General features: G+C 50.9%; 9 protein-coding genes across 9 annotated transcripts; 4 read left to right on the top strand and 5 right to left on the bottom strand.

The window, feature by feature from the left end:
* Nucleotides 1-240: 240 nt before the first annotated feature.
* N7484_003877 (uncharacterized protein) lies at nucleotides 241-8,154 on the bottom strand (the record flags this gene model as incomplete). The annotated part of the gene is made up of 2 exons (XM_057114297.1): nucleotides 241-7,999; nucleotides 8,060-8,154. The coding sequence occupies 2 exons, from the start codon at nucleotides 8,152-8,154 to the stop codon at nucleotides 241-243; spliced, it is 7,854 nt and encodes a 2,617-aa protein (XP_056974437.1).
* A 500-nt stretch (nucleotides 8,155-8,654) lies between these two features.
* N7484_003876 (60S ribosomal protein eL27) lies at nucleotides 8,655-9,701 on the top strand. The gene is made up of 4 exons (XM_057114296.1): nucleotides 8,655-8,759; nucleotides 8,824-8,879; nucleotides 9,076-9,412; nucleotides 9,467-9,701. The coding sequence occupies exons 1-4, from the start codon at nucleotides 8,753-8,755 to the stop codon at nucleotides 9,472-9,474; spliced, it is 408 nt and encodes a 135-aa protein (XP_056974436.1). The 5' UTR covers nucleotides 8,655-8,752; the 3' UTR covers nucleotides 9,475-9,701.
* A 2,529-nt stretch (nucleotides 9,702-12,230) lies between these two features.
* N7484_003875 (putative pathogenesis associated protein Cap20) lies at nucleotides 12,231-12,847 on the top strand (the record flags this gene model as incomplete). The annotated part of the gene is made up of 2 exons (XM_057114295.1): nucleotides 12,231-12,305; nucleotides 12,356-12,847. The coding sequence occupies 2 exons, from the start codon at nucleotides 12,231-12,233 to the stop codon at nucleotides 12,845-12,847; spliced, it is 567 nt and encodes a 188-aa protein (XP_056974435.1).
* A 478-nt stretch (nucleotides 12,848-13,325) lies between these two features.
* On the top strand, nucleotides 13,326-14,573 carry N7484_003874 (MAGE domain-containing protein; the record flags this gene model as incomplete). The annotated part of the gene is made up of 3 exons (XM_057114294.1): nucleotides 13,326-13,352; nucleotides 13,408-13,807; nucleotides 13,879-14,573. The coding sequence occupies 3 exons, from the start codon at nucleotides 13,326-13,328 to the stop codon at nucleotides 14,571-14,573; spliced, it is 1,122 nt and encodes a 373-aa protein (XP_056974434.1).
* Nucleotides 14,574-15,622: 1,049 nt separating this feature from the next.
* On the bottom strand, nucleotides 15,623-17,274 carry N7484_003873 (translation elongation factor EF-1 alpha; the record flags this gene model as incomplete). The annotated part of the gene is made up of 5 exons (XM_057114293.1): nucleotides 17,175-17,274; nucleotides 17,046-17,116; nucleotides 16,786-16,983; nucleotides 16,000-16,730; nucleotides 15,623-15,979 (listed from the first exon to the last, which is right to left on the bottom strand). The coding sequence occupies exons 1-5, from the start codon at nucleotides 17,177-17,179 to the stop codon at nucleotides 15,623-15,625; spliced, it is 1,362 nt and encodes a 453-aa protein (XP_056974433.1). The 5' UTR covers nucleotides 17,180-17,274.
* A 1,114-nt stretch (nucleotides 17,275-18,388) lies between these two features.
* N7484_003872 (DNA-directed RNA polymerase III core subunit RPC11) lies at nucleotides 18,389-18,794 on the bottom strand (the record flags this gene model as incomplete). The annotated part of the gene is made up of 3 exons (XM_057114292.1): nucleotides 18,389-18,424; nucleotides 18,494-18,588; nucleotides 18,647-18,794. 3 exons carry the CDS (start codon nucleotides 18,792-18,794, stop codon nucleotides 18,389-18,391), a joined length of 279 nt encoding a protein of 92 aa, XP_056974432.1.
* Nucleotides 18,795-19,436: 642 nt separating this feature from the next.
* N7484_003871 (ankyrin repeat-containing protein ANK1) lies at nucleotides 19,437-20,083 on the top strand (the record flags this gene model as incomplete). The annotated part of the gene is made up of 3 exons (XM_057114291.1): nucleotides 19,437-19,455; nucleotides 19,510-19,686; nucleotides 19,761-20,083. The coding sequence occupies 3 exons, from the start codon at nucleotides 19,437-19,439 to the stop codon at nucleotides 20,081-20,083; spliced, it is 519 nt and encodes a 172-aa protein (XP_056974431.1).
* Nucleotides 20,084-20,493: 410 nt separating this feature from the next.
* N7484_003870 (putative L-serine dehydratase) lies at nucleotides 20,494-21,760 on the bottom strand (the record flags this gene model as incomplete). The annotated part of the gene is made up of 3 exons (XM_057114290.1): nucleotides 20,494-21,454; nucleotides 21,530-21,583; nucleotides 21,675-21,760. The coding sequence occupies 3 exons, from the start codon at nucleotides 21,758-21,760 to the stop codon at nucleotides 20,494-20,496; spliced, it is 1,101 nt and encodes a 366-aa protein (XP_056974430.1).
* A 1,178-nt stretch (nucleotides 21,761-22,938) lies between these two features.
* Nucleotides 22,939-25,399, bottom strand: N7484_003869 (aconitate hydratase ACO2; the record flags this gene model as incomplete). Its single annotated transcript, XM_057114289.1, has 2 exons — nucleotides 22,939-25,293; nucleotides 25,355-25,399. The coding sequence occupies 2 exons, from the start codon at nucleotides 25,397-25,399 to the stop codon at nucleotides 22,939-22,941; spliced, it is 2,400 nt and encodes a 799-aa protein (XP_056974429.1).
* Between the last annotated feature and the right edge of the window lie 258 nt (nucleotides 25,400-25,657).

Below are 25,657 nucleotides of genomic sequence, written 5' to 3'. Positions count from 1 at the left end.
CCAAATCATATTTTACGATTGGAAAATTGCTTCTTACTAAACGAGAAACCATGGTTGGTCATGAAAAAGTGGTAAAGATGATCATTAATACAAACATAGGGAATTCATACAGGCCCATAATAATAGAATCAACACAGAGGTGGTATATGAAAGCACAAAGGAAAGACCAAAAGAAACCCAAACTCCAAAGGGAACAAACAATTCAACCCGAAACAAGAACAAAGTAAGCTGTCATATTATTCATGAGACAGTCATCTCACTTCCCAATCCACTGTCAGGAGGGGGCTCCAGCAGCTTCAGAACTTCAGCCTCCATTGCTGAGGCAGTGTCAGAAAGTCTGTCATCCACATCATCCTGGTGACCTTCTGACTCTTCATTTTCTTCATCTGAATTAACATCATCGTCGTCGTCTTCACGGGCAGTCTGAGCATCATCTTCATCATCATCTGATGCTAGCTCGGACTCCTCGTGCTCCCCGGTGGCACTGCTCATGCCACTAGTGCGTCGATCTTCTGAGATAACACTATCGGTAACTCCGGTGACCATGCTGTCAGTGCAAGTTTCGGCATAGCTAAGTTTTCGATCAGTTCCTGTGTAGCTAGATTGCCGGTTGGTTCCTGCGTAGCTAGACTGCCGGTTGGTACCTGCGTAGCTACTCTTGCGCTCCGTGCCGGCATCGGTCTCGGGTTCACTCTCGGGCTCCTCTTCCTCTGGGAATGCTTCGTTCTCTTTGTTTGCAGTGGGGCCGGCCCAAGAGGTCTTGCGGGCCGAGAAGTTGGATTTGACCGAGTGGCTACGCTTCAGGCTAGTGATGCCGCCGTTTGGACCCGATTGACGACCAGCATCGCGGTTTCCTGTAACATGACTCAAACTGAGAATTCGTCGCTCTTTTCCAATGTTGGGTTGAACCGCGGCTGGCCCAGGTTGGAGGCTGTTGCCTGTACGGCGCTTGAGAGCCATACCGACACCATTACCGAGAAGGCTGCGTGCGTCCTTTGGCTCTCGGGCAGTGCTTGTAGTAGTAATGCTAGCCATGCTAGGGCTGCGAGCACCAGCGCGAGACGAACGCGTGCTTTGGTTGCGCTTGAGGTTCATGCTGTTGAGGCTACCAGACCGACTCAACAAAATACTGCGGGCATGGTCGAGAACACCTTCAAGGATGCGCTTCTCCAGCCCATCAGCACGCTCCTCCATCTGCTGCATCTCTTCATGGCGGATCTCTAGGGCGGTCTCAAGGCCGGAAAGCTCCTTGCTCATCTTGGATGTCTGCTTGGCAAGTTCATCCTTCTCTGCCTTTAGGGTTTGGAACATCTTCAATAGAGATTCCTTCTCCTCTTGCAAACCGACAATGTCGGCCTCGACTTGCTCGCGCTGGGCAATCCTGCGCTCCAAGGCAATTGCAGCTTCCTCCGCTTCACGACGCTTGCGCTCAGTCTCCTCAGCGACGAGCGTGGACTGCACAGCAAACATCTCGTTCATCTTACGAGTGTTCTCCATTATGTCCTTGTGCATCTCATCCAGCTTCATCATCTGGGTGACTGACTGTTCAGGATCAACAGTAGTGACGGGACGGCTGAGCAGAGCATCAAGCTTCTCGTGAATAGAACCGGTACCATTGGTGGTATGATCAAGGATCTGATTCAGCTTCTCATAAATATCGCTGTTCGACGCAGCGCCATGCTCCAGAGCACGGTCGAGCTTTTCATGCAGTTGAGTGCTCTTCGAGTGTTCCAGCAGAGTGTTCAAAACATCCTGAACAGGGCTGTTCTTGGCGTGCGCCAAAAGATCGTTAAGCTTGTTGTGAACAGGATCGTCTTCGATCTCCCGAGAAGATTCCGGGGGTGGCAAAGCAGGAAGCATGCTTGGAATGGCAGTCGGAAGGGACATAAGTTCTGACTTGACCTCCTCCGCCGACTTTTGCGAGTGGTCAAAGTGCTGGCTGACAACAGTCAGGATCTGCTGCACAGTCTCCAGAATTTGAGGGTTGAACTCGAGCAATTTGCTCTCCACACGCTCGGTGGCCGCAACCACTCTCTCGTTCTCGCCTCGCGACTGCTCCTGGTGCGATTTGGCTTCGTTGTGCATCTCTTCCATCCGGTTGTATGATTCATCAACCTTCACAGCAAGAGCCTTGGTCTCCTCGGTCGTGCGCTCACAAGCCTCGGTGACAGTAGTGCCCATAGCGCCAATGACAAGCCTGATGTCCTCAGCGAGGGATTTGGTGCTTGTGACCGCTTCAGCATGAGCCAGATCACGCTCCTCGGTCTCCGAGAATTTGGAGTGCAACGAGGTATGTGCTTCTTCATATTTAGCGATCACTTCTCCGATCTTCTCGTCGATTTTGGCTCCCAGCTCAACAATAACTGCAGCCCGAGTCTCGTCGTGCTTGACTAAAGCAGCAGCATCTCTCTCTTCTTTTTCCAGCCTGCCAGCATCTTCCTCGCCGCGGGCGCGCTCGAACTCGCGGTTGATGAGATCAGTGAGCTCTTTGACGTTTTCGACAGTGGTAAAGTTCTCGGCAGAGATAGCCAGGCCCTCGAGCAATTGTTTGAGCTCCATGAGTCCTTCGCTGCTGCCATCAAGTTTACTCTTAAGCTCGTCTCCAAGCTCACCAACGACAAATTTGGCCTCATCAATCTTCTCGTCGATCTTGATGGCAAGACCACCGTGCTCAGTTTTCCGGGCCTCAAAGCCTTGGGCAGTGAGGTCGTTGGCATTCTCCATCTTGTCCCGGAAATCGGTAACGAGAGCCGAGAGCTCTTGGATCTCCTCCTTCGTGGGAAGAGTTTCCACATCAGGCAACTTGAGCTCGTCAATTTGAGATTTGACCTCGAAGATCATAGCCTCCACGGTTTGAAGATCAGACTTGAGCAGCTTGCCGTTTTCCTCACCTTCATCTCCTTCTGTCTCCTCCTCTCCTTTAGTCTTGCCCTTCAACTCTTCAAGGGCAACCCAAACATCCTTGATCAGGCCTTCCAGAGTGCCAATATCAGACTTTGTAGAGCCCTCCGCCTCCAGGCGAGTAGATAAGTCGGCAATAGCATCCTTCGACTCGCGGATCATAGCCTCAAGAGTCCCAATATGCTCAGAAGTGGCAACTTCATCGAGAGATGGGAACTGGATCTCCTCAATCTGAGCCTTGGTTCCCATGAGAAGGCCTTCGATGGTGTCGGTATCTTCCTTCCGCGCACCTCCCTCGGGGATCTCCCGACTAGCACTCATCTCACCAAGGGCGAGTTGCACTTCTTGGAGAGCCACCATGACCTCATCGAGATGGGCACGGTTCAAGGGAGGTTCGGCAGGCTCGGTAGGCTTCAACTCACCGATAGCCAACTGAACTTCTTGAAGAGTCATCAATACCTCATCCAGATGGCTGCGGTTGAGAGCTGGCTCGGTAGGCTCTGCGGTAGGGTCCTCAACAGGCTCCGCAGCACGAGTGGTTTCGATTGATTCCATCTTGTCTGTCAGCTGGGTGATGAGAGTCTTCAAGCCTTCGATGTCGGTACCCAGGGCAGATGGCTCGTTGGCAAGCACGACCTCTCCGCCACGAGTTGTCTCCACAACATCGGTCTCGGTCTCCTCCTTTTGGGACTGGCGAAGGGAGTCAATCTCTAATCGCAGCTCCGCCATGCCATCCTTGATAGTGTCAAGGATCTCAGAGCTGTCAAAATCAGCAGGCTTATCTAGAACTTTCTGTACGTCATCGCGGATCAAAAGGATACCATCATTGAAGGCATCAAGCAGTTCACTGGTGGCAGACCCCGAATTCTCGCCGCCATCCTTGTGTTGCATGGTTTCTTCACGAAGGGCATCAAAATGCTCCCGAAGAGCGGCGATGATGTCCTCCTTTTCGGATGGAGGGGGCTCAGAGCGAACGACACTCAGCGCTGTGGACTCGCGGAATTTCTCAAATTCTTCCTTGATGGAATTAAGAATTTGCTCATCGGCCGACTTAGTGTTCTGCTGCATGTTTTCCTCGCGGAGAGCATCGAAATGTTCCCGAAGAGCGGCAATGATGTCCTCTTTCTCAGTTGAAGCCTCAGAAGGAACAACACTCATTGCCGTAGACTCGCGGAGTTTCTCAAACTCTTCCTTGATGGAGCGGAGAATCTCTTCATCGGCTGACCTAGTGTTTGTTTCTTCACGAAGGGCATCGAAATGCTCCCGAAGAGCGGCAATGATGTCTTCCTTCTCAGATGGGGGAGGCTCAGAACGAACAACGCTCATCGCCGTGGACTCGCGCATCTTCTCAAACTCTTCTTTGATGGAATTCAGGATCTGCTCATCGGTCGACTTGTTCTTATGTTGCTCGCTGGCATCACGAATCGCATCAAGGATTTCATCCTTGTCACTGGCTCGATGGCTGTCTAAGAGGAGATTGCTGATTGAACCACGAAGGTGCTCGAACTCCTTCTCCATAGCATCGAGCAGCTCCGTTGTATCGGGGCTGCTAGGGGTGGCATTGGAAACAGCGGTGTCGGTGATTGTTTTTTCCATATCAGCCTGCAGAAGGCGAAATCCTTCCTTGACAGTGTCGATGATCTCATGCTTGCCAGAAACCTCCTGGGCGGTGGCCACATAAGACTCAATTTCTTGTCGCACAACAGCAAGGCCGTCCTTCACGGCATCCAAGACTTGCTCGGTATCCTTGCCATTGGCCGCGGAGTATTGTTTGAATTCTTCCTTCATGCCATCGACCACATCCTGAAGTCGTTCCAGAACTTGGTCGCCAACGTTGATGTTGGCAGAATTGGTCGCTTCATGAAGGCCGGTTGTGATCGCTTCCATTAGGTCGTCTTTGTTCAGTTCAATCTCACGAGTCATGGTATTGGCATTTTCAAAGCCATCCACAATAGCGGTGAAAACCTCCTCCCGGGTGATACTCGGCTGTTGGACCTCAGTACTCAAAGACGACTTCTGAGACTCGTATGTCTTCTCCAGACCTTCGGAAATAGCCTCCAGGATCTCCTCACGGGAAATGGACGAAGACGGCTGGACATTCGTACTGATTGCTGTCTCCTTGGCTTGGTTTGCGATCTCAATACCATCCACGATGGCATCCATGATCTCTTCACGGGAGATAGCAGGCTGAGGGCTGGTTGCCAGGGCGGACTGTTGGGCATTGAAGGCATCATTAATGGCATTGACCACATCTTCCCGCGAAACGCGCGGTTCATCCATTTCCTTGGCCGAGGTGAAGTGGGCTTCAAGACCATCGGAGATTGCGCTCACAATGTCATCTCGACCAAGACCAGAGTCAAAAGATTCCTTGCTAACCATGCTCTGAGTAGTCATGGATCTGGTCACTGCGTCTAGGATCTCATCACGAAGGGAGTTGAGGTGCTCAAACTGCTCTTCATTTACAGACCTGGGAGCGGTAGACTCGACAGATTGAAGAGACTTCTCGGCCATGGCATGCAGAATGTCATCACGAATCGAATTCAAATAATGAATCTGCTCGTCATCCAGGGATCGGGTAGCAGATTCGGGTCTCTCGGCGATTGCCTGCAGCAACTCATCGCGCATCGAATTCAAGTAATGAATGTGCTCATCATCCAGAGATCTGCTGGATTCTGTTCTTTCAGAGATTGCGTGAAGAATCTCATCGCGAATCGCGTCGGTAGATTCTGATCTTTCGGCGATTGCCTGCAGTAACTCATCGCGCATCGAGTTCAAGTAATGAATATGTTCATCATCCAGTGACCGAGTTGTGGATTCTGGTCGTTGGGACATTGCTTGGAGAATCTCATCGCGAATGGATCCCAGGTGGTGGAGATGTTCCTCATCCAGACCCCTGCTTGTAGACTCTGGCCTTTCAGCCACGGCATGCAGCAACTCATCGCGAATGCTGTTGAAATAATTCACATGCTCATCTTGCAGGCCCCGCGAATGCGGCTCGAGTTTCTGTGAGACCGCCTGGAGGATGTCGTCTCGCATGGAAACCAGGCTGCTCGCATGAGTGTCTTCCAGGGCACGAGAGGTGTCTTCTGGCTTCTCAAGACACTCACGGATAGTCAGAATGATCTCGTCTCGGGTAATAGCGGGCGGTTGTTCCACTGGGGGAGGAGTGAAATTCTGCATGCCGGTCTGAACCGCAGCCACAACTTGCTCATAAGTGATAGCTTGCTCGTGCTGCGGTTGGTATGATTTGAGACCTTCAGCCAGGCACTCAAGGATCTCATCTCGCTCCAGCCCAATTGTCTGCAATTCGATCTCGGGCTTGTAGGTCTCCCAGGCATCGCGTACAGTGTCGAGGATGTCATCTTTCTCCATTCGAGGGCCATCGGGCTCCTTTTGAGGCTGAGGAAACTCCAGCTCATCCAGTGCTTTCTTCACAATGGAGTATATTTCAGCACTGTTCATGGTCGACTGGAACTGGGAAAAAGCAGAAGCCTGGCTTCGACTTTCGTTCACGGTAGCAGCCAGCTGCTCCTGCAGGTCACCAAGACTTTCGTGAATGATTGCGGATATCTGATCTGCGTTTGGAGCTTCAATTTGTGGCTGTTGCTGTGCTCCCTCGGCAATGTTTGACTCCAGTGCCTCTAGCTTGCGAGCGAGATCACGACCCATACCGAGCACTTCGCCACGTAGTTCACGCACTAGGGCTTTCACGTTGTTGGTCATGCCGCCTCCTTCGACGACACTGCTCTTAACCGTGCGTAGAATTGCCAAAACTTCATCGTTATTTGGCGCACTGCGCTGAAGCTTGTCGTCCTTGGGTACATCCAGCGCACGGACAGTGGCCGTTTCATCAATAGACCCGAGCGAGGTAGATCGAAGACCTCCGTTATTGGAGTCGGTCGGCGGACGAAGATTCTCTGTAGTCATCGAACGAACAAGAGCTCTGCTTGACGGGTCTTCCTTGACAAGGTTGAGAATCTCTTCCAGCATATTGGTGATCTTCTTATCGGCATCCTTGTCAGAGGGGGTAGTTGCCGGCCGTGATTTGATTTCATCCACAAGTTCCAAAAGCCTTTCCTCACCTTCCTTTGTGGCCATCTCGCGCAAAACCTTTTCGAGTAAAGCGATACTAGCGGATCCATCGGAGATTGGGGCTGGCGAGCCACATATGTCTCGATCAAAGGCGAAAGGATTAGGGCTGGGCATGCGTGGTACAGAGTAGCTTCTTTTGGAATTGGGAGAACTATCCGATTCAGTGGGGTTAGGGCCGCTCTCCGGCTTCAGGAATGCACTGAGATCCAACCTTGATAGATCACCATCGAAATACTTCGATGTGAGATTAGAGGACAAGTCCTTCAAGCTCTTCCGAATATCTTCATCGCGAGCATTTGTTGCAGCCTTAAGGCTAATCAGGTCAGTAGCGTTATCTTTGCTCCGGCGGCTGAGATTCGACATCTCGCGCTGCAAGTTGCTAGCAATATCGGTTAGGCTGCAGATTTGCGACGCTAGTGTATCCATGGTGTGTTTGGGTTCTTCAAACTTCGCCGCCGTTATCATCTTAGGAGGTTTTGAGGGGGATGGCGGGTCATTATCAGAAGGGAGTTGCATGTTTTGCAAAGCAAGCATGGTGGCGGATGGGGGAGTACTTTCTCCAAGAATAGGTTTTGACAAGTAACGACCTGACACGTAACTAGGCATTTCCCGCTCAGCAGGACGTGGTGGGGATCCAAAAACTTTGCCTGCATCCAGCGGCATGTTCGTGGGATCGATTATTGTAGCCCTAAGAGGCCGCTCGGGGGATCGATTTTCGAGATAGTTCAGGAAATCCGAACGAGCATCGCCCTTGGTGTCGTTGGGCTGTAAGGACTGCAGACGCTTATGGTGGTGGCCCTTGACCAAGGACCTTTCTGGTGATCCAGCCTTATTGGGCATTGGGTTTGTTGTGTAAGAGCTGGGAGCGTTCTCGCTCGGCTTGTCTGTGAACTTGGCTGCCACGGCCTGAATGTTCGGCGAAACGCCGTGTCTAGTCGCTGGGCTCATGGAACGAGGGTTCAAGGGCAATGGAGGAGGCGCGCGCTCTGGGTCGGAGCTGTCCCACCTGCGTTATTGAAGGTTTAGTAACCGGTTGTCGGCTGAATTGGGATCGAACAAAACTTACATAGGAACCAAGGACCGACTGGAATCGCTGTGGGTCGGTCTATGACGGACCAGTTCCCGATCATTGTTGGGAGCGTCCCGATCTTGGGACGGCATGATGTTTTTTGTGTAGAGAGGATATTCAGGATGGCTTAGAAAGATATTGACAAGAGCAAGGGTATTGGAATGTAGGATTTTGCGTTGTAAAGTTCAAAACAAGGGTCGTCAATGCATATCAAAACCACAGATCGCTAGAAAACAAAGCAGTGGAAAAGGACGGTGTAACAAGCATCAAACTCCGGGAGATCAGCTTGATAAGAGGAAAGCCCAAAAGTGGAGGTGGACGACAGGAACTACTACGCGGCCTACACATCACACTTCGGCGACCATAGCAACGGACTAGTTACGTCGTCATGTAAACAAACGTCAGGGCGGTGAGGCCCAGCCAAGACAAACCCCGATTGTAAGGCTAGAATCTTGGAATCCGGGCAGGATTAGGTAAGCTAGTTTATCCGGATCTGGACAAATGGGGAAATACCCCTGATCAAGACTAGTCCATCGCAGTCGGTAAGTCAGCCAATCAGGCCATCGCACACAAATCTCACTTGCCCTGAACCCTCTCTTACCCAAGCGAAAACTTGAGCACTTCGATCTTAGACTGTTCCGTACTCCGACAACCAAACCCGCCAACCTTGCCGCTTACCGGGACTCCAGAATGAAGTGTGCGTATTCGATGCCTCTACGACCCCGTCCTTCAATTCCATGCTGACGAGAATTTCGCGATAGTCATGAAAGTGGGCCGTGTGGCCATTATCACCCGTGGCCGTTTCGCCGGTAAGAAGGTACGACAATCGACGCTCCCCCCGGATACAAGAGAAAGAGGAGAAGGAAAGAGAACGACAGCATTAGCAAGAGGAGGATTCTATGTGTTTTGTGGCCGCCAAAAGAAAGGATGTTCGAAGAAAATCTGGAGAAATCGTTAAAATGGGGAAAATGCTGTGCGATGGAATGCAGATAACTGACAGCGCAATTCGACAGGTCGTCATTGTCCAGCCTAGCGACACTGGCTCCAAGGCTCACCCCTTCCCCTTCGCCATCGTTGCCGGTATCGAGCGTTACCCCTCGAAGGTCACCAAGCGCATGGGCAAGAAGCTCGTCGACCGCCGCTCCAAGGTCAAGCCTTTCATCAAGGTCGTCAACTACAACCACTTGATGCCCACTCGTTACACTCTCGAGCTCGAGGGTCTTAAGGGTGTTGTCTCCTCCGAGACCTTCAAGGAGGTTTCCCAGCGCGAGGACGCCAAGAAGACCATCAAGAAGGCTCTTGAGGACCGCTACACCAGCGGCAAGAACCGCTGGTTCTTCACTCCTCTCCGTATGCTCCGCCAGCGAATATCTCCATCGAAGTTTTTGCTAATCTGGAATTTAGGTTTCTAAACGGTTTACCCCGGCGTTTTTTTCGAGCGAGCACGGTTCTAGGTGAAGGCGGGGACGAAAAAACCATCGAGCACATTCAGTCCCTGCGATGGGATGGAAAGACATATACCAGAGCTGGAAACAGAAGAGGGAATGTATCGATGTCCAGTTAAAAGAGGTTGCCATACAAGACCTGGTGCCTCTGAATGAAATGGAAAATATGAACAACTATTCTTTTCTTGTTTGAATCTTTCCGCTATTACTCCCTTGGTTTGACGTGTACACGTGTACGACACTTGACGTCCAGTACCGTTCCGTTAAAAATTCCCATGCGACTACGACGTTACCAAAATTTTCCCAGTGTGACTTCTAGGCTTTTGCGCACCCCCAAGTGTGCATTTCGTACTCCGTACACATCGGGGACCATGTGGCGCCTTAACTTCGCCGACGCTCAATTCCCCGGGTCACATGTAGCTTCACGTGTAGCTTCACGTCACCTGGATTCACGTTACCTGAAATAAGAGTAAATAAGAATGGTGGCTTCGAGTCCATGTGATCGAGTTTCAATCTTATCTCAACTACATCGAGAAGTTGACCTCGTCGCATACAACTCATCCACGTCCTCGACCCTCGACATCCCCATTGCATGTGAAACGCCACATTAATCATAAGAAGTCATAGGCATCCGCGGTTCCCAACGAAAACTTCAGCTGAATTCGATCGAGAACAAAAAGGCAATTTCAGGATCCGCCGCCGAAAGCACTTCCCCGATCCAATAGGGTCTTTGAGCTCCCTGTCGACTATGATCTACTCCCTCGATATACAATTCAAGCAGGTGGTATTGTATGCTTCTAACCGCAGGCAGAAACTATTAAGTTACCAACTGGCAGTTTGCTAACGCCTTCGACAACTGACGCAACTCGCCCCAACCTAAAGCAGAAATGATAATCCGGGACATGGGTTTGCGATGCATACACGACCCGGGGGCGGTCGGGGGCAGGGGCTACATATCTCGGGGAATATTGGCGATTACGTCTCAAACGGCGTACTTTTGATCTCTCGGCTACATGAATGACAGACATATGCGGCCCCAGCCCGGGGTAAACGGTATCCCCATCACTTCACAGGCCATACCGTTCTATCTCCGCGGCCCAATCCACGCTGATCTACTCCCGTACATCATATAGTACATCGGGCCTGGATCCGTGATTGCCACCGAGATCGACAATTAGATTGCCTTTTCTCTCATCAGTCTGTGACAGTCACAAAGAATCCACAGGAGAACAAGGGGCAGAGAGCAAGGGTTTCATTTGCCGCCTCAACCTTGCGACAGATCATACAGTATCATAACTTAGCACAAGCTTGCACCCGTTTCCGAGATTTTTTCCTGTGTTTCCGAGGTTCACGTTGACCGTAGTACTGCATGTAAGTATATCCCAAGTCATTGTTAGGTACAACCTAAAGGACATTGAGAAATTAATCCTCAACCAACCGCTCCAGTCAAGGTCCGCGCGTAGAAATGAAAAGAAAGGAAGTTATCCCAAAAAAAGATTCATCATTTCATACTATCCAAGCCGCATATCCCGATCGCCGAGAACCGGAAGATTTTCTGAACGAATCGCCCATCGATTCAGTAGCACGACGCCCGGGGCACATAGACCCGGTAAGCGGCGATCGCGAACGCGGCCAGAACGCCCTTGTGCGCCATGAAGGACGACACACCTTGCTAGCCTAGCTTCGCACCCGGTCAATGCCAAACATGCTCGACAGGGCGTTACGTAGTGGGATCGCTGAGCCGACCATGACATCTGTGCCTTCATGTTTGCTCAATGGGGTACGTGGATTGGCGAGATGGAGGTGGGGGGGGGGCTATAGTGCCATGCATAGCTAGGTTCGGGCGGCGGCGCTCAGGCCAGGGTGGTGGATCCCAGATGCAAACGGGCGAGGCTGGACTTGCGGGATATGAACGCAAGTCAACCCCGGCCTGCAGGTGTCACGGTCTGGCTAGATTCAGGTGCTTGGAATACACTAGAGCATGCAAGGACTGAGTGGCTGATAAGGTGTGGTTTTTCTCAAGCCCAATTTCGGGACACGAGAGGTGGGGGGTGCATATGGGGGATTCGAGCGGGGCGAATTGAAGTTCATGTATTTCGTGTTTGATATCGGTAAGACTCACTCTCCCGAGTTGAACCAGATAAGGAGATGAGCCATAAACCTGTATAAAAATGGATTGAAGCGGTAGGTGTAAAATGCAACTACAAGGTGGATCCGAATGCGTCGACGTTGGGACCCGCTATCACATGTGAAACCAGGCCTTATCAAAGTCGCAATTGATGCAAATTGTGTACCAACGCACCACTTCTTAGGTTATATGAGTTCAATGTGTAGATTCGAGACGATGTCTTCCAAGGCGCCGGATCGAGATCACAAGTTGCCGTCGAAAGTCAAATCACGATGGCGTCAGGGCCAGCTGCACGAGGAGAACGTAATGAACACGAATATGAACCATGGCCAAGAAGAATTGAAAAACTCGATATCAAACCGTAAAATACCCAGGAAATAATGCAAAGCTAAAACAGAAGCACCAGTGCACAGATGGTGCGATTGCGCTCTGACCTCGAGCCAATTGCATAGGTCGCAATCACATGTGAATCTGGGCTATATACAACCCACTTCTGTTTTCTGGGTTTTCACCTTTTCTTTTTCTTTCTCCCTTCACTCTGTCCTACCTGTCTTCTAGCTCATCCTCTTTCCCTTGATTCTGTTTCCCATTCCATATGCCCCACGCCAACTCAGACACCATGGGTGAACCGATCGTGAACGGCGAGAAGGTCCATTCTCAGTTCTTCAACGTATGTTCCGCCACCACATCACCCCATTTACCTATCTAACCTGATCATAGCACCTGACCTCCTACCCTGTTGTCTCTGACACCATCACCTTCTTCAAGGGTAACCCTTATGGTGCCAAGTCTCTCGAATTTGCCGACCAAAGCTACAACCGCTTTGCCAAACCCGTCCTGCCCTACTTCTCGACACCTTATAGCTACATTGCGCCCTACGTCACTCGCGCCGACTCGCTGGGAGACCAGGGCTTGAGCCAGATCGATACTCGTTTCCCTATCATCCGTGAAGATACCCAGAAGATCCGTGGCAGTATCTATAACAACGCTTCCTACCCGGTGCGTCTTGCAGGCGATGTCAAGGCCCACGTCTTCGACACCTATGGCTCGGAGTACAAGAAGGCAGGTGGCAGTGGTCTGGTGAACTCTGGAAAAGCGGCGTTCACCACCAGCTTGTTGCTGTCGCAGGAGTCACTTGGCTGGGTCTATGGACTGGTCCAGAAGACCAAGGAGGAGGTGAAGGAAGCCGTCAACGAGAAGACCAACCAGTGATCTAGACCCTTTGTTTCCTTCTTTTTTGCTGTTTCTTTTTGTGGGTTTCCAGCGTTGTTTTATCAGTTATTGTTTAGAGAAAATAATACCTCCCATCGCTATTGATGTTCAGTTTTTTGAGATGACATGCCATGTTTCGTGAATATAGTTACCAGAAAACCAAAATGCATCGATCAACCAAATTTATCTCTCACGAAACTTAGAATTTCGAGAGTTCCTAAAATCAATTTTAGAATGTGTATCTCTTTGTTTTCGAAGTTCTCGAATAAAGAACTGCAAGCGCGAAAGGAAAAAAAAGATAAAGCTGAGCACAGACCAGCCCCGATATGGTAAAATCAGCGCAACTCTTTGATCATCGCGTCGCGCGTCCATCACTCAAAGAACACCCTCCACTTCATCACCCTCAACCCCTCGCCATTCCAAAATTTACACACCCGTGGCAACACTTTGCACGAAAAGCGATCAATAGATAGTAATCATGCTTTCAGCACGCAAACGCAGAGCGGTACGTGCTCTACCCTAGCAAACAGCAAACCAATGCAACTCTAATAATACCACAGGCTGACTCCGAGGACTCCGACGCTTCTCAACCTCGACAAAATACACGCCGTCGCCAACGAAGCACATCTGATTCTGAAGACGAAGAGATGTCCGATGCCAGCCACAACGGCGCACGCGCGCCGACCAGTCTCGACGCACTGGTAAAGAAGATGGTGCGCTTTGCGCTCGCGTGCGAATACGCCCGTTTACCCATTCGGCGCGCAGATATCAGTACCAAGGTGCTCGGTGAGCAAGGGACACGCATGTTCAAGACGGTTTTCGAACAAGCGCAAAGGCATTTGAGAGAGAAGTTTGGGATGGAGATGGTGGAGTTGCCAGCGAAAGAGAAAATATCTATTGCGCAGCGGATAGGTGAGATCTTTTTGTCCCCTCTCTCCATTGAGATGAAGAGAGATGAGGGTATTCTCATTTCAGGATGGGGATTACTCTACCCCTTTAAGAAAGTATGAAACTGACAGAATCTTAATCAGCTGCTCAAAAGACTGAAAGACCATCCGCTTCTAATAAATCTTGGATTCTAACAACTACCCTCCCGCTCGCATATCGCAATCCATCTATCCTGGTACCAGCCAAAGCCCCCTCAACCAGCACAGAAAGTACATACACGGCGCTGTACAGCTTCATTATTGCCGTGATCATGTTGAACGGTGGCACACTCGCAGAACAGAAACTCGACCGATACCTTGCGCGCACGAACTTGGACCAGTACACCCCCATTGAAAAGACGGAGAAGCTACTACAAAGACTTTGTAAAGAAGGGTATATCGTTCGCTCGAAAAATACGGAAGGAGGCGAAGAGCATATCGAGTACATCGTTGGGCCGAGGGGAAAGGTCGAGATTGGATCCAGCGGTGTGGCCGGGTTAGTGAGGGAGGTTTATGGACATGGGCCTGTAGCGCCCGGTACAAATGGAGGAGAAGAAGGGAGTGATAATGAGGGAGCTGAACAGATGTCACGGGAGGTGAAGAGGGACTTTGAGGTGCGATTGAGGCGAACACTTGGGATGCCTGCGGTTCGAGAGCGGACTGAGCAGACAGAGGAGCCGCAGGAGGGGCCTCGGGGGAATGGACATCGAGAAGAAGAGCAGGGGCCGAGAAGGTCTTCGAGGAGGCCTGTTTATGAGGAGTCGGAAGAGGAAGAGGAAGAGGGTGAGGATAGTGATTAGTTTTTCTGTTTGGTTCCGTTTGTATGCAGACTACTTGTTGATAGATACCCAGAGAAGCAATAAGGAATTGGACAGTTGCACATGCAGTCTATACCAGGTACACCCACGTGCCTAATATTCGATGTTTCCCACCTTTCCACGTGTCAACATATACTATACCGAAGTCCAGGCACATATAGGTACTAAATTTTTGAAGATCGGCGGCCATGGATTTATAGAGGAACCCAGTCTTAACAATAGAGAAAGAATGCGCATGCATGGACAACGCAATTGGTACACACACATGCAAGTATATATACCAAATTCAACTTCAAATCGCAGTCCACGGCGTTCTGGACATTTAAATGTCAGAAAGTCCGAGGCCCTTCCCAAGTACTCGAGCATTACCGGAACCATGATAAGCTTACCTATAACCTCAAAAATATATCACCCCACACCCCAACTTCCAACTTAAAAAGTCAACAGAGTTCCCAATTCGAATTATAATCCAAACCAAAGCAGTCCAATCCGAGAACCTTGGTAAACTCAATCCATGGACCAATAAGACTCCTTCTTCTTATCAGGCTTTAAGTTTGAAATCCGCTTCAAAGGATCATGGATGCGGAGAGGACGTCAGACATTTATATTTAGACAATGCAACCGAGTGATAAGCGCTATGCTGGATCATAGGATGGGTTTTCTGAAACAGTGCTGTGAGGATCTGGTTTTGGAAGGTCGTCAACTGGAGCGGAGAGGGGGGGGGGAGGTGGGGGGTTTTACTTTGAGTCTAAGACCAAGGTAGATACCATCAGCAGTCATCGAGCCCCAAGGAACGCACATTAAAATTTGTGCTCAACTTAGGCTTCATGTACAGCCAAAGTAGAGACAAGGCTACATCTACATCTAGAATTACAATTACTTGGTCAAGGCACGTATGAAAAGAATTGACATGAGTCACGAATCTGTAGGTAGTCATTTTTTAAAACTACTCAGCAAAATCTAGCTCCACATAAAAGCATTTTGAAGAAATAAAAATCATCACGGCATCTCTTTGGTCATCCGCAAATCACTTATTTCTTGCCAGCCTTGGCAGCGGCCTTGGTGACCTTACCGGCACCACCAGCGGACTTCTCGACGGACTTGATGACACCGACAGCAACGGTCTGACGCATGTCACGGACGGCGAAACGACCGAGGGGAGGGTACTCAGTGAAGGGCTCGACACACATGGGCTTGGAGGGAACCATCTTGACGATAGCGGCATCACCGGACTTGATGAACTTGGGCTGGTCCTCAACGGACTTACCGGTACGGCGATCGATCTTCTCGAGGAGCTCAGAGAACTTGCAAGCAATGTGAGCGGTGTGGCAGTCGAGAACGGGTGCGTAACCAGCGCCGACCTGACCGGGGTGGTTCAGGACAATGACCTGGGCGTTGAAGGAAGCACAGCCCATGGGGGGTCGTTCTTGGAGTCACCGGCAACGTTACCACGGCGAACCTCCTTGACGGAAACGTTCTTGACGTTGAAGCCGACGTTGTCACCGGGGACACCCTCCTTGAGCTGCTGGTGGTGCATCTCAACGGACTTGACCTCAGTGGTGACGTTGGCGGGAGCGAAGGTGACGATCATACCGGGGACGATCTTACCGGTCTCGACACGACCGACGGGAACCGTGCCAATACCGGAGATCTTGTAAACATCCTGGAGGGGCAGACGGAGGGGCTTGCCGACGGGACGGGTAGGGGGCTCAATGGCGTCAATGGCCTCGAGCAAGGTCTTACCAGTGACCTTGCCGGACTTGCCCTCCTTCTCCCAACCCTTGTACCAGGGGCAGTTCTCGGAAACCTCAAGCATGTTGTCACCGTTGAAACCGGAGATGGGGACGAAGGGGACGTTCTTGGGGTTGTATCCGACCTTCTTGATGAAGCCGGAGGTCTCCTTGACAATCTCGTTGTAACGGTCCTGGGACCACTTGCAGGTGTCCATCTTGTTGAGGGCAACAATGAGCTGGCGGACACCGAGGGTGAAAGCAAGCAGAGCGTGCTCACGGGTCTGGCCATCCTTGGAGATACCAGCCTCGAACTCACCGGTACCGGAGGCAATGATGAGAATGGCGCAATCAGCCTGGGAGGTACCAGTGATCATGTTCTTGATGAAATCACGGTGACCGGGGGCATCTGAGAGGGGATGTTAATGGAAAGTCCACGATGGAAGAAGGGTAGTGCAGCTTACCAATGACGGTGACCTCGAACTTCTGGGTCTGGAACTTCCAGAGAGCGATATCGATGGTGATACCACGCTCACGCTCAGCCTTGAGTTTGTCAAGAACCCAGGCATACTTGAAGGAACCCTTTCCGAGCTCAGCAGCCTCCTTCTCGAACTTCTCGATGGTACGCTGGTCAATACCACCACACTTGTAGATCAAGTGACCTATGATGAATCAGTATCATGTTCGAAAGAGGAAGGAGGGGTAGGAGGGGGGTAAAGCTTACCGGTGGTGGTGGACTTGCCGGAATCGACGTGGCCGATAACGACGATGTTAAGGTGGGAACGCTCTTCCTTACTGTGAGGTGGGTTAGAATTGATCAATGGATGGCAAGGCGCGATGGATAGAAACATACCCCATGGTGACGGTTGAGAATAAAGACTTTTAAAAGGTTTGAGATTGCACAGATTTTACGGCGTGCGTAAAGGTACTGTGAAGATGTTAGAGGATGAAGGAGGAAAGAAGAGAAAGAGGTAGGGGAGGGCAAGTTATACGTACTGATGCGGACGAGGGGAAGGAAGAAAAATTTCAGTGGGAGGGGGAGGGGGAAATCCTTATATGGAGGGGCAAGCGAGAGAGGCGAGTCGTGGGCGGGTTCAAGCCCTTTCCAATCGGGAGACGTGATTGGCTGAGCCGTGGGTCATGTACCCCACTTTGGCGGGACCAACGCAGAATCTTCCTGGTGGGCTGTTTGGGTACTCAGTACCTCTTTACACGCACACTGCGCACCTGGGAACAAGTACCCTCTACTTAATTTACTCTCACTTTTTCGCCGTTTCCCTGGTTCCCTCTCCCATAGGGATCCACTCTGTGTGAATTTTTTTCTCAATCGTGCCCTCCTCCCAGTCCACTCTTTCTTAGACTGGGCCGACTGGGCAGCAACGCAGTCCGGTTGGGTAGGTTTGTATTGTTTTGACCTTTTGTTATGGTGGGTTTTTCCTAGCTTCCCCTAGGGCAGAAATCTCTGCTTCTGTGCTGTAACACATCCCACCTGCCCCTCAGCCGCGGGGCAGTCGCCGTCACCGCCAAAGCTTCAGGACCCACTATGATTCCGACAATGTTATGCAGCGAAAGATTTTGATTTTTTTTTTTTTGCCACACAGACATGGAAATCATAACTCGGAGGCTGAAACAGGACATGGCCATGCAGTCGGGGTCTATAACAGGTATAGCCAAAACAATGACTCCCATCTGAGCTTCCCCTACAAGGTCTGACCAATATCAAAAGTCAAACTTTTTTCCTTTCCTTTCTGGTTAGTATGGAATCGACGGGGACCCATGGGTTGGTTTCTATGTATAAACCCAATTTTTTTTCTTTACTTTTTACACCTTTCCTATCCGGGCCAGATAGTAATCTGTGCGACTGACGTAGATCAAATTTGGGTATCTATCTCACTTTATGATCCTAACGCCAATCCCTAGCCTCGTAAATGCGCCATTTACAATGCGAAACAAAAACCCAGCCTCTTTGAATGCAGGGACAGTAAATAAAAAAAAGCCAAAAGACACGGTAGTAGGCATTGATAGGCCCAGCAGAAGTTGGAAAGGAATTCCCGAGCTCTTCGGGCATTAGTTTTCTCTCCACTGGGTCGCACATTTCACACACTAGCCACAGCTGTCAGTTTCTCGAGCTTCGGCCCCATGCAAGGAGGGGAAAGTAAGAAAAAAACATACCCGCAGGAATGTAGTCATCGGCTCATCTGCACTGCGAATCTGCAGTTGGTAGAAGTATGCTCGCTCGCCATTGCAGCCTTCCTTGGGGCATTGTGCTACATCCCGTTAGTTTATCATCCAGATCAACGAATCCAGAACCTTGATGAAACTTACTGGCCACACTGTCCGCATTCTTCCACTCATCCTTGCCACCAAGCGCTTCTTCAACTTCCTTCTGCTTCATGTCGGTGCGGTCGTACCACTTCTTTTCTAGCGCCCATTCGTAGGGACAGGTTCGGCATTCGAAGCGGTTCACGCCCATGGGATGTTGATTGGTGGAGTCAGCGCGAGCTATAGTCAGCGCATTGCTGCAGTTGGGGCAGACTATATGGGACGAAAAAGTCAGTCACTGTCGCTGTAGCTGTCGCAGTCGGATGAAGCTTTTTTTTTCTCGCATGGAAAAGGATGACGGACAAACCAGTGGCATCTTGCCAGATCCAGTCTAGTAGTATAGAAAATGTCTTGTAGGTCGCACAATCGTCGTAAAACAAAGCGTAGGCCAGATCCTTTGCGCTCAAGTCGCAGCCTTCATGAATCGTTAAATCGTGAATCAGTAATTCGGGCAGATCTAGGCGCGCGGCTAAACTGCGGCGGGGAATCCGGAAAATCACATGATCCGGCGTGGGATGTCCCTGGGGAAAGCAGCGGTCCAAATAACAACACCCTCGAAAACAGTTTGAAATCACCTAATCTTTGCAAATTGCCTAAGACCTGGTTGTGGATTGTACATAATCCCTTGATACGGCGCCACCGGACAAATCGCAGCTCCACCCACTTCGAATCCCACCGCTGCGCCACTCTAGGCTCAAACGTTTCAAACCAGCTTCCGCGGTTACCGCATCCGCGCACCGAGAATACCTGCTACTTTTCCCAAATCACACGATTAGATTGACGATTGATCACCATGGCTGATGACGAAGTGAGTTGACTGGACGGTTTGGTGTATCATGGCTCCCGCTGACCGCTATTTACTTCAGGGTGCTTCCCCCGCGAACTGGTCGTCGAGGCTTGTCGCCGAGACCAGACAGACCTGATCGAGCAAATTCTCAACGGCATGAGCGAGAAGACAAATGAGGAGGTAGCGGAATTCTTCAACAGTGTAACGGATGCCTTGGGAAACCACGCATTGCACATTTGTGCTCTCTACGGAAGCTGTACGTTGATGATAACTTGCATTGATCGCTCACGATCTTCCCTGGAACTTGGCTAACAGGAGATATACTTGCAGATGAAGTTATGGACGCCTTGTTCGATATTCAGTACTTCGAGTGCGACCCTCTGACCCGCATGGACAAGGACACACCGCTACACATTGCCGTACGCTACGCCAATGACAAGAACGCTGAATTGGGCGAGGAGATGATCAATATGATGTGTGAGGCCGGTTGTGATCCCCGGGTGCGGAATAAGCATGGCCAAAAACCTGCTGATCTGCTCTTCAACAAGCCGGAAATTAAGCAGACCTTGCAAAAGGCCGAGTATATTCTGGCGGAGGGTATTCAGGATGAGACCATGGGCTCTGATAATGATGTTGCTAGTGATAGTGACTAGATGAGGAGCTGTAGGTGTTTATTTATGTGTCTTATCTGTCCCTGCTAGGCGCCCTGGTGGATTTGAAGATGTCTTTGAGCGAGGGCCTATTTCTACTGCTTTGCATGTGAACTTAGACTAGGCCATGTCTTTATATTGCGCACGACCACGAATATAACGAATAAAGTACAGTATTTGCAATTTCAGAATGCCTACGTATCCAGGGGAAGGGAGAACTTGAGAACCCGCAGTGCATGAGCATCCACGGATGTATATCTTTTCGAACGTGGTTCTAGATATCATCCGATAAAAAACACATGAAAGGACTTACGTCAAGGTTCCAAAGGCCCAGAGTTAGTCAATTTACAATCGTAGTATAATTTTAAGAGCTAGTAAACCTTTAACATTCTAACATTTAATGTCCCAGAGGTCTATTCCCACCCTTCATCCAAACGCTGCCTATACTCCGCAATCATCTCCGCCGTAATATTACTTCCACCACAAACAACAACCACAACCCGACTATCCGGATTCAAATCAGGCATAACCTCCTTCAACCGCCCAGCAACAGCAACCTCCAAGCTAATACCACAAGCCAACTCAACCTGCAATCGCATCTCATCCGCCAACCGCAGAATTCCCCTCGCAGCCTCCGCATCCGACCCGACAAGACTACTAACCTGCACACCCGGCGGCGGATACTTAGCATTAGCCAAAGTCTTCTTAGCCACACAAAGCGCACCAAGTGAAGTAGCAAGCGAGGTAATAGCATCCAAAGAACTAAGCCGACCGTTCCGTAAAGAATGCGCCAACGAATCAGCTCCGCTAGTCTCCACGGCAAGAACATGCACCTTCTTCACTCCAGGAATATCAGTCCCACTCCCGAACTCATCCATATGCTTTTCCAACCCCGCAACAACACCATTGAAAAGTCCCCCACCACCAACACTGCACACGATCGCATCAGCCGGGAATGCACCAGCAACCTGACGACCACCCTTTTCACGGGCAGGTAATTGCGCTGCGATCTCATCCACCATACTTCCAGCGCCTTCCCAGATATCGGGATGATCGAATGGAGGCACGTAGACGTTTACTGCGTTTTCTTCGGGCGATGGCTGCTTTTCGATAAAGTTCTCACGGAGGTATGTGTCTGCTTCGAACCAGCTTGCACCGTGCTGGACGACGTCTGTTGCACCTGCGGCGCGGAGCTTGTTTATCATCATTGGTTTTGTGCTGTGGGGTACGACGACGGTGCAGGCGCAATTTAGGTCGCGGGCTGCGTGGACGGCTGCTAGACCTGCGTTTCCGCCTGAGGAGCTGTAGAGGTGAACGGCTTTGGATTTGTTGGCTGGGTTTTTGAGGGCTGAGAGAATTAGGTTGCCGACTCCTCTATGGATTGTTAGTTCTGTCAAGTAGTCGAGGTTTGGAGTACATGATAGTATCCCTCAGATGGATTTGACGAACCGTGATTTGAAAGATCCGGATGGCTGCAGTAGCTCGAGTTTGAGGAATATTTTACTGTAAGCATGTTAGCTGAGCAATTGGGGTTTTGTTTTGCTTGCGGTCCTTGTGTTTGGGTAGGGATGAGGGGGTGAGGTAGGGAACCTACCATCCTGCGAGCTTGGATAGCGTTGCCGACTCAATGAGTGGTGTTTCGATCCAGGGCTTTTTAATTATGCGGGTTGGCTGCTCCATTGTGACTGAACTGAGGGCGTGATGTACTTGAAGCCTGAGTCAACTGTAGGGCGGGCAAACTCATTTTATAGTGGCAAAATTTCCCCGCACGTATCTTATCAGCCGCGCGGGCCAACCGCGCCCTGTGCCTGACATGCCTCCACAAAGTCGAAGGATGTACAGCGTTTAGTGATGAAGTGTCCAGATCGCGCTCTTGGTGTAGTGGCCTTTTGTCCAGGGACCTATGTCGTATTATACATTCGGTACCTGTCCTGTGACACGCGCCCCAGGGACCTCGACCAGGGATCCTTATCGCACTCCAAGAGAAGTCTAGCGTTTTTGGCGGGGAATGAATGCTCGATGTCACTTGATTCAATCGCGTCTCCAAGTAAACGCTCGACGGACCTCGCCTCATCGATGTAGGGAATCGCCATGAGGTGACTTGTTACTGGATCTCGGTAGGATTTGCCCCAACTCATGGTACATCATGGCTTAGCCAGTAGGATCTTGCAATTATGTCCTACAAATTAAACCAAATATAGGTCAGGGTAGTCTTCGCTAAAATTTGATTGGATGTATCTTTTCAAGCTAAACGAAGGTAATGCTAACGTGATCACGTTCTGTCAGTTCATGATACTCGCTGGTTGGGGGCACAGCTTGAAAGATGATCAAATTACATTGCTTGTGGTATAGGTTTTGCTCAAATTGATGAGAAGATAAGTTGTCAGAATATGTTCAATTGTTTCAATACAACATTGGCTAACATTGGTTGTTGACCTGAGTAATGTTCAAGATGGAGCTATTGTGAGGAACGACTCCCGACAAATCTTCTTGGTGCGGAATCCGAACTCCGGAAGCTTTTTGATCTCACGCAAAAGGTTGTATAGAGCATGCAATATCTCTTTGTTTGGCTTAACTACATCATTCAATTCTCTCGTGCAAGGTCTATATTACCCCGTTCTCGTGATGTTAATACTACAAATGTCGAAGTACTTAAATGATAAATAAAACATAGAATACAGATCACATTGGATATCATCTAGCTCGCAAAACCGAAAAAAAATACAGAAATCCAAGTTCTCCAAAGATACAAAAGTGAATTGGCTATATATGCATCCCGCAGCCCAGCCCGGATCATCAACTCCTGATCGCAACCGACTTTTCTTGTTTCATTTAAGAAACGTAAACTTCACTTTTCTTTATGATTGCTGAGCCTGCTTGGCGAGCAGGTTCAGGGCACTACCGGCAAGAATGAATCCAGACTGGTCCTTGCTGAGAGTGTGGTTGGTGGGAACGAGGAAGGTCTCGCCAGTCTTACGCTTGGTGACGCGCAGCTGAATCTCACCCTGGCCACCGGCCTTCAGAGTGTCGTACAGGCCGACGGTGTCGACAGTGTCACAGGCCTCGATACGGTCGTAGTCCTCACGGTTGGCAAAGGTGAGAGGAACAACACCCTGTTTCTTCAGGTTGGTCTCGTGGATACGGGCAAAGCTCTTGGAGACGATGACACGGCCACCGAGGAAACGAGGCTGCAGGGCGGCGTGCTCACGGGCAGAACCCTCACCGTAGTTGTCTTCGGCAACGACGAGCCACTCAATGCCCTTGTTCTTCCACTGCTCGGCGAGCTCGGGGATACCGGACTTGTTACCGTTCTCGTCGTAGGCGACGTTGGTCTCGCCGGTGGCGGCGTTGACGGCACCGATGAGAGTGTTGGCAGAGATGTTGGGCAAGTGACCCTTGTACTTGAGCCAAGGTCCGGCGGCAGAGATGGTGTCAGTTGTGCACTGGCCCTTGACCTTGTACAGAACCTGCAGACCGGAAAGATCACCCTCGGGGAAGGGGGCGAAAGGCTCCAGCAAGGCCAGACGTTCAGAGGTGGGAGAGACCTCGACCTCGACGCTAGCATCGGGAATGGCAGCGGTAGGCTGGAACTTGGGGTTACCAGCCTCGAAACCAGCGCTAGGCAAGTCAAAGCCTGAAGGGGCCTGGAACTTGAAGGCCTCGCCGCCGGGGGTGGTCAGGGAGTCGGTCATGGGGTTGAAGGTAGTGGTACCGGAGTAGGCGAGGGCAGTGACCAGCTCGGGGGAAGCCAGGAAGTTCATGGTGCGACGGTTGCCATCGTTACGACCAGGGAAGTTACGGTTGTAAGAAGTGAAGATGGCGTTGTCCTCGTTCTTGGGCGTTTCATCAGTACGGTTCCACTGACCAATGCAAGGACCACAGGCGTTAGCGAGAACAATGCCACCAGCCTCGGAGAAGGTGGACAGAGTCTGGTCACGCTCGAGGGTGGCACGGATCTGCTCACTACCAGGGGTGATGAAGAAGTCAGCCTTAGGCTTCAAGCCAGCGGCGGTGGCCTGCTTCACCAGGTCCTCGGCACGGGTCATGTCCTCGTACGAGGAGTTGGTGCAGCTACCGATAAGACCAGCACCGAAAGTCTCGGGCCAGTTCTTTTCACGAACGGTCTCCGCAAACTTAGACAGAGGAACCGACAGATCGGGAGTGAATGGGCCGTTGATGTGGGGCTCGAGCTCGGACAGGTTGATAGTGATCACCTGGTCGTACTCAGCCTCGCTATCAGCGCGCAGCAGGTTCTTAGGGCCAGAGGCAGCAATCTCAGCAGCAGCCTTGGCGACGTGACCACGGTGGGTAGCCTCAAGGTAGGGCACCATGCTAGGCGAGAAGGGGAAGAGCGAGGTGGTAGCGCCGACCTCAGCGCCCATGTTACAGCAAGTAGCCATACCAGTGCAGCTAAGAGTCTCGACACCAGGTCCGTGGTATTCAACAATGAAGCCAGTGCCACCACGCACGGTGAGCTTGCCCGCGAGGTGCATGATGATATCCTTGGGAGAGGCCCAGCCGCTCAGCTTGCCTTCAAGGCGCACACCGAGAATCTTAGGCGCCTTCAACTCCCATGGAGCATCGACCAATGCATCGACGGCATCAGCACCGCCGACACCAATGGCAATGGCACCCAAACCACCTCCGTTGGGAGTGTGGCTGTCGGTACCAAGCATCATCAGACCAGGGGCAGCATAGTTCTCCAGCACACTCTGGTGAATGATACCGGCACCCGGAGGCCAGAACTCAATACCGTATCGCTTGGCAGCACTCTCCAGGAAGTCGAAGACCTCACTGTTACCCTTAATTGAGGCTGGAAGATCAGTGTCGGCACCACGCTCTCCAACAATCATGTGGTCGCAGTGAATACTAGCAGGAACGGCAGTTGAAGGCAGACCGCAGGACATGAACTGGAGCAGGGCCATCTGGGCGGAGGCATCCTGCATTGCCACACGATCGGGCTTCAACTTCAAGTTGGCCTTGCCGCGAATATCGCGGCCATTGTTGGTACCGGAGAGTAATGACTCCTCGGGGTTGGCCAAATGAGCGTACAAGATCTTCTCAGCAAGAGTCAGGGCACGGTCGGAGCCGAGAACCTTGCGAACCTGCTCGAGGTTTCGGACAATCTTGGGGTAGGGCGGCATCCGGGAGGAGGAGGCTTCGGTGGCCAGGCCACGGGTAACTCGTTGTGGGGACAGGCGCGCGGCCAGCTGCTATAAGGTCAGTAAAGGTTCAATTCCTGCCATTCAGCCTTTTGGAGTATCGAGAACTCACCCTGCGAGAGGCATTAGCCCGCTGCCATACTAGCTGGCTCACCATCTTCAACTATGGAGGTATGAGAACTGGAGAATGAGTCAGGGCTGAGGTTTCGAGGGCTTTTTTTCGCCGCCGGAGTCTGGGTTATTTGTCTTGGTCCTGATTGGCTGGAGGTTGCGCCGATACCGGTTGTTTAAAATAATTGTGGGGAAACCAGAGTATAAGTCGCGATCTACGGGATTAGTTACGTAGGGTTCTTATGTTAACTAATCAGTCATAATATGATACAAATAGATATTATTCTTTTGTAGAGAAGTTTGA

The sequence above is a fragment of the Penicillium longicatenatum genome (genome assembly GCF_028827895.1).
Source record: "Penicillium longicatenatum strain IBT 33135 chromosome Unknown contig_2_segment0_segment0, whole genome shotgun sequence".
NCBI classification, from domain to species: Eukaryota; Fungi; Ascomycota; class Eurotiomycetes; order Eurotiales; family Aspergillaceae; genus Penicillium; species Penicillium longicatenatum.
Note: the sequence above shows the minus strand (reverse complement) of the source record. Positions and strands in the feature narration are given on the sequence as shown.

Bases quoted from the DNA above. Each gene is read 5' to 3' on its own strand.
- N7484_003876 (XM_057114296.1), top strand. The intron at 8,880-9,075 runs GTACGACAATCG...GCAATTCGACAG, and splicing joins GCCGTTTCGCCGGTAAGAAG to GTCGTCATTGTCCAGCCTAG.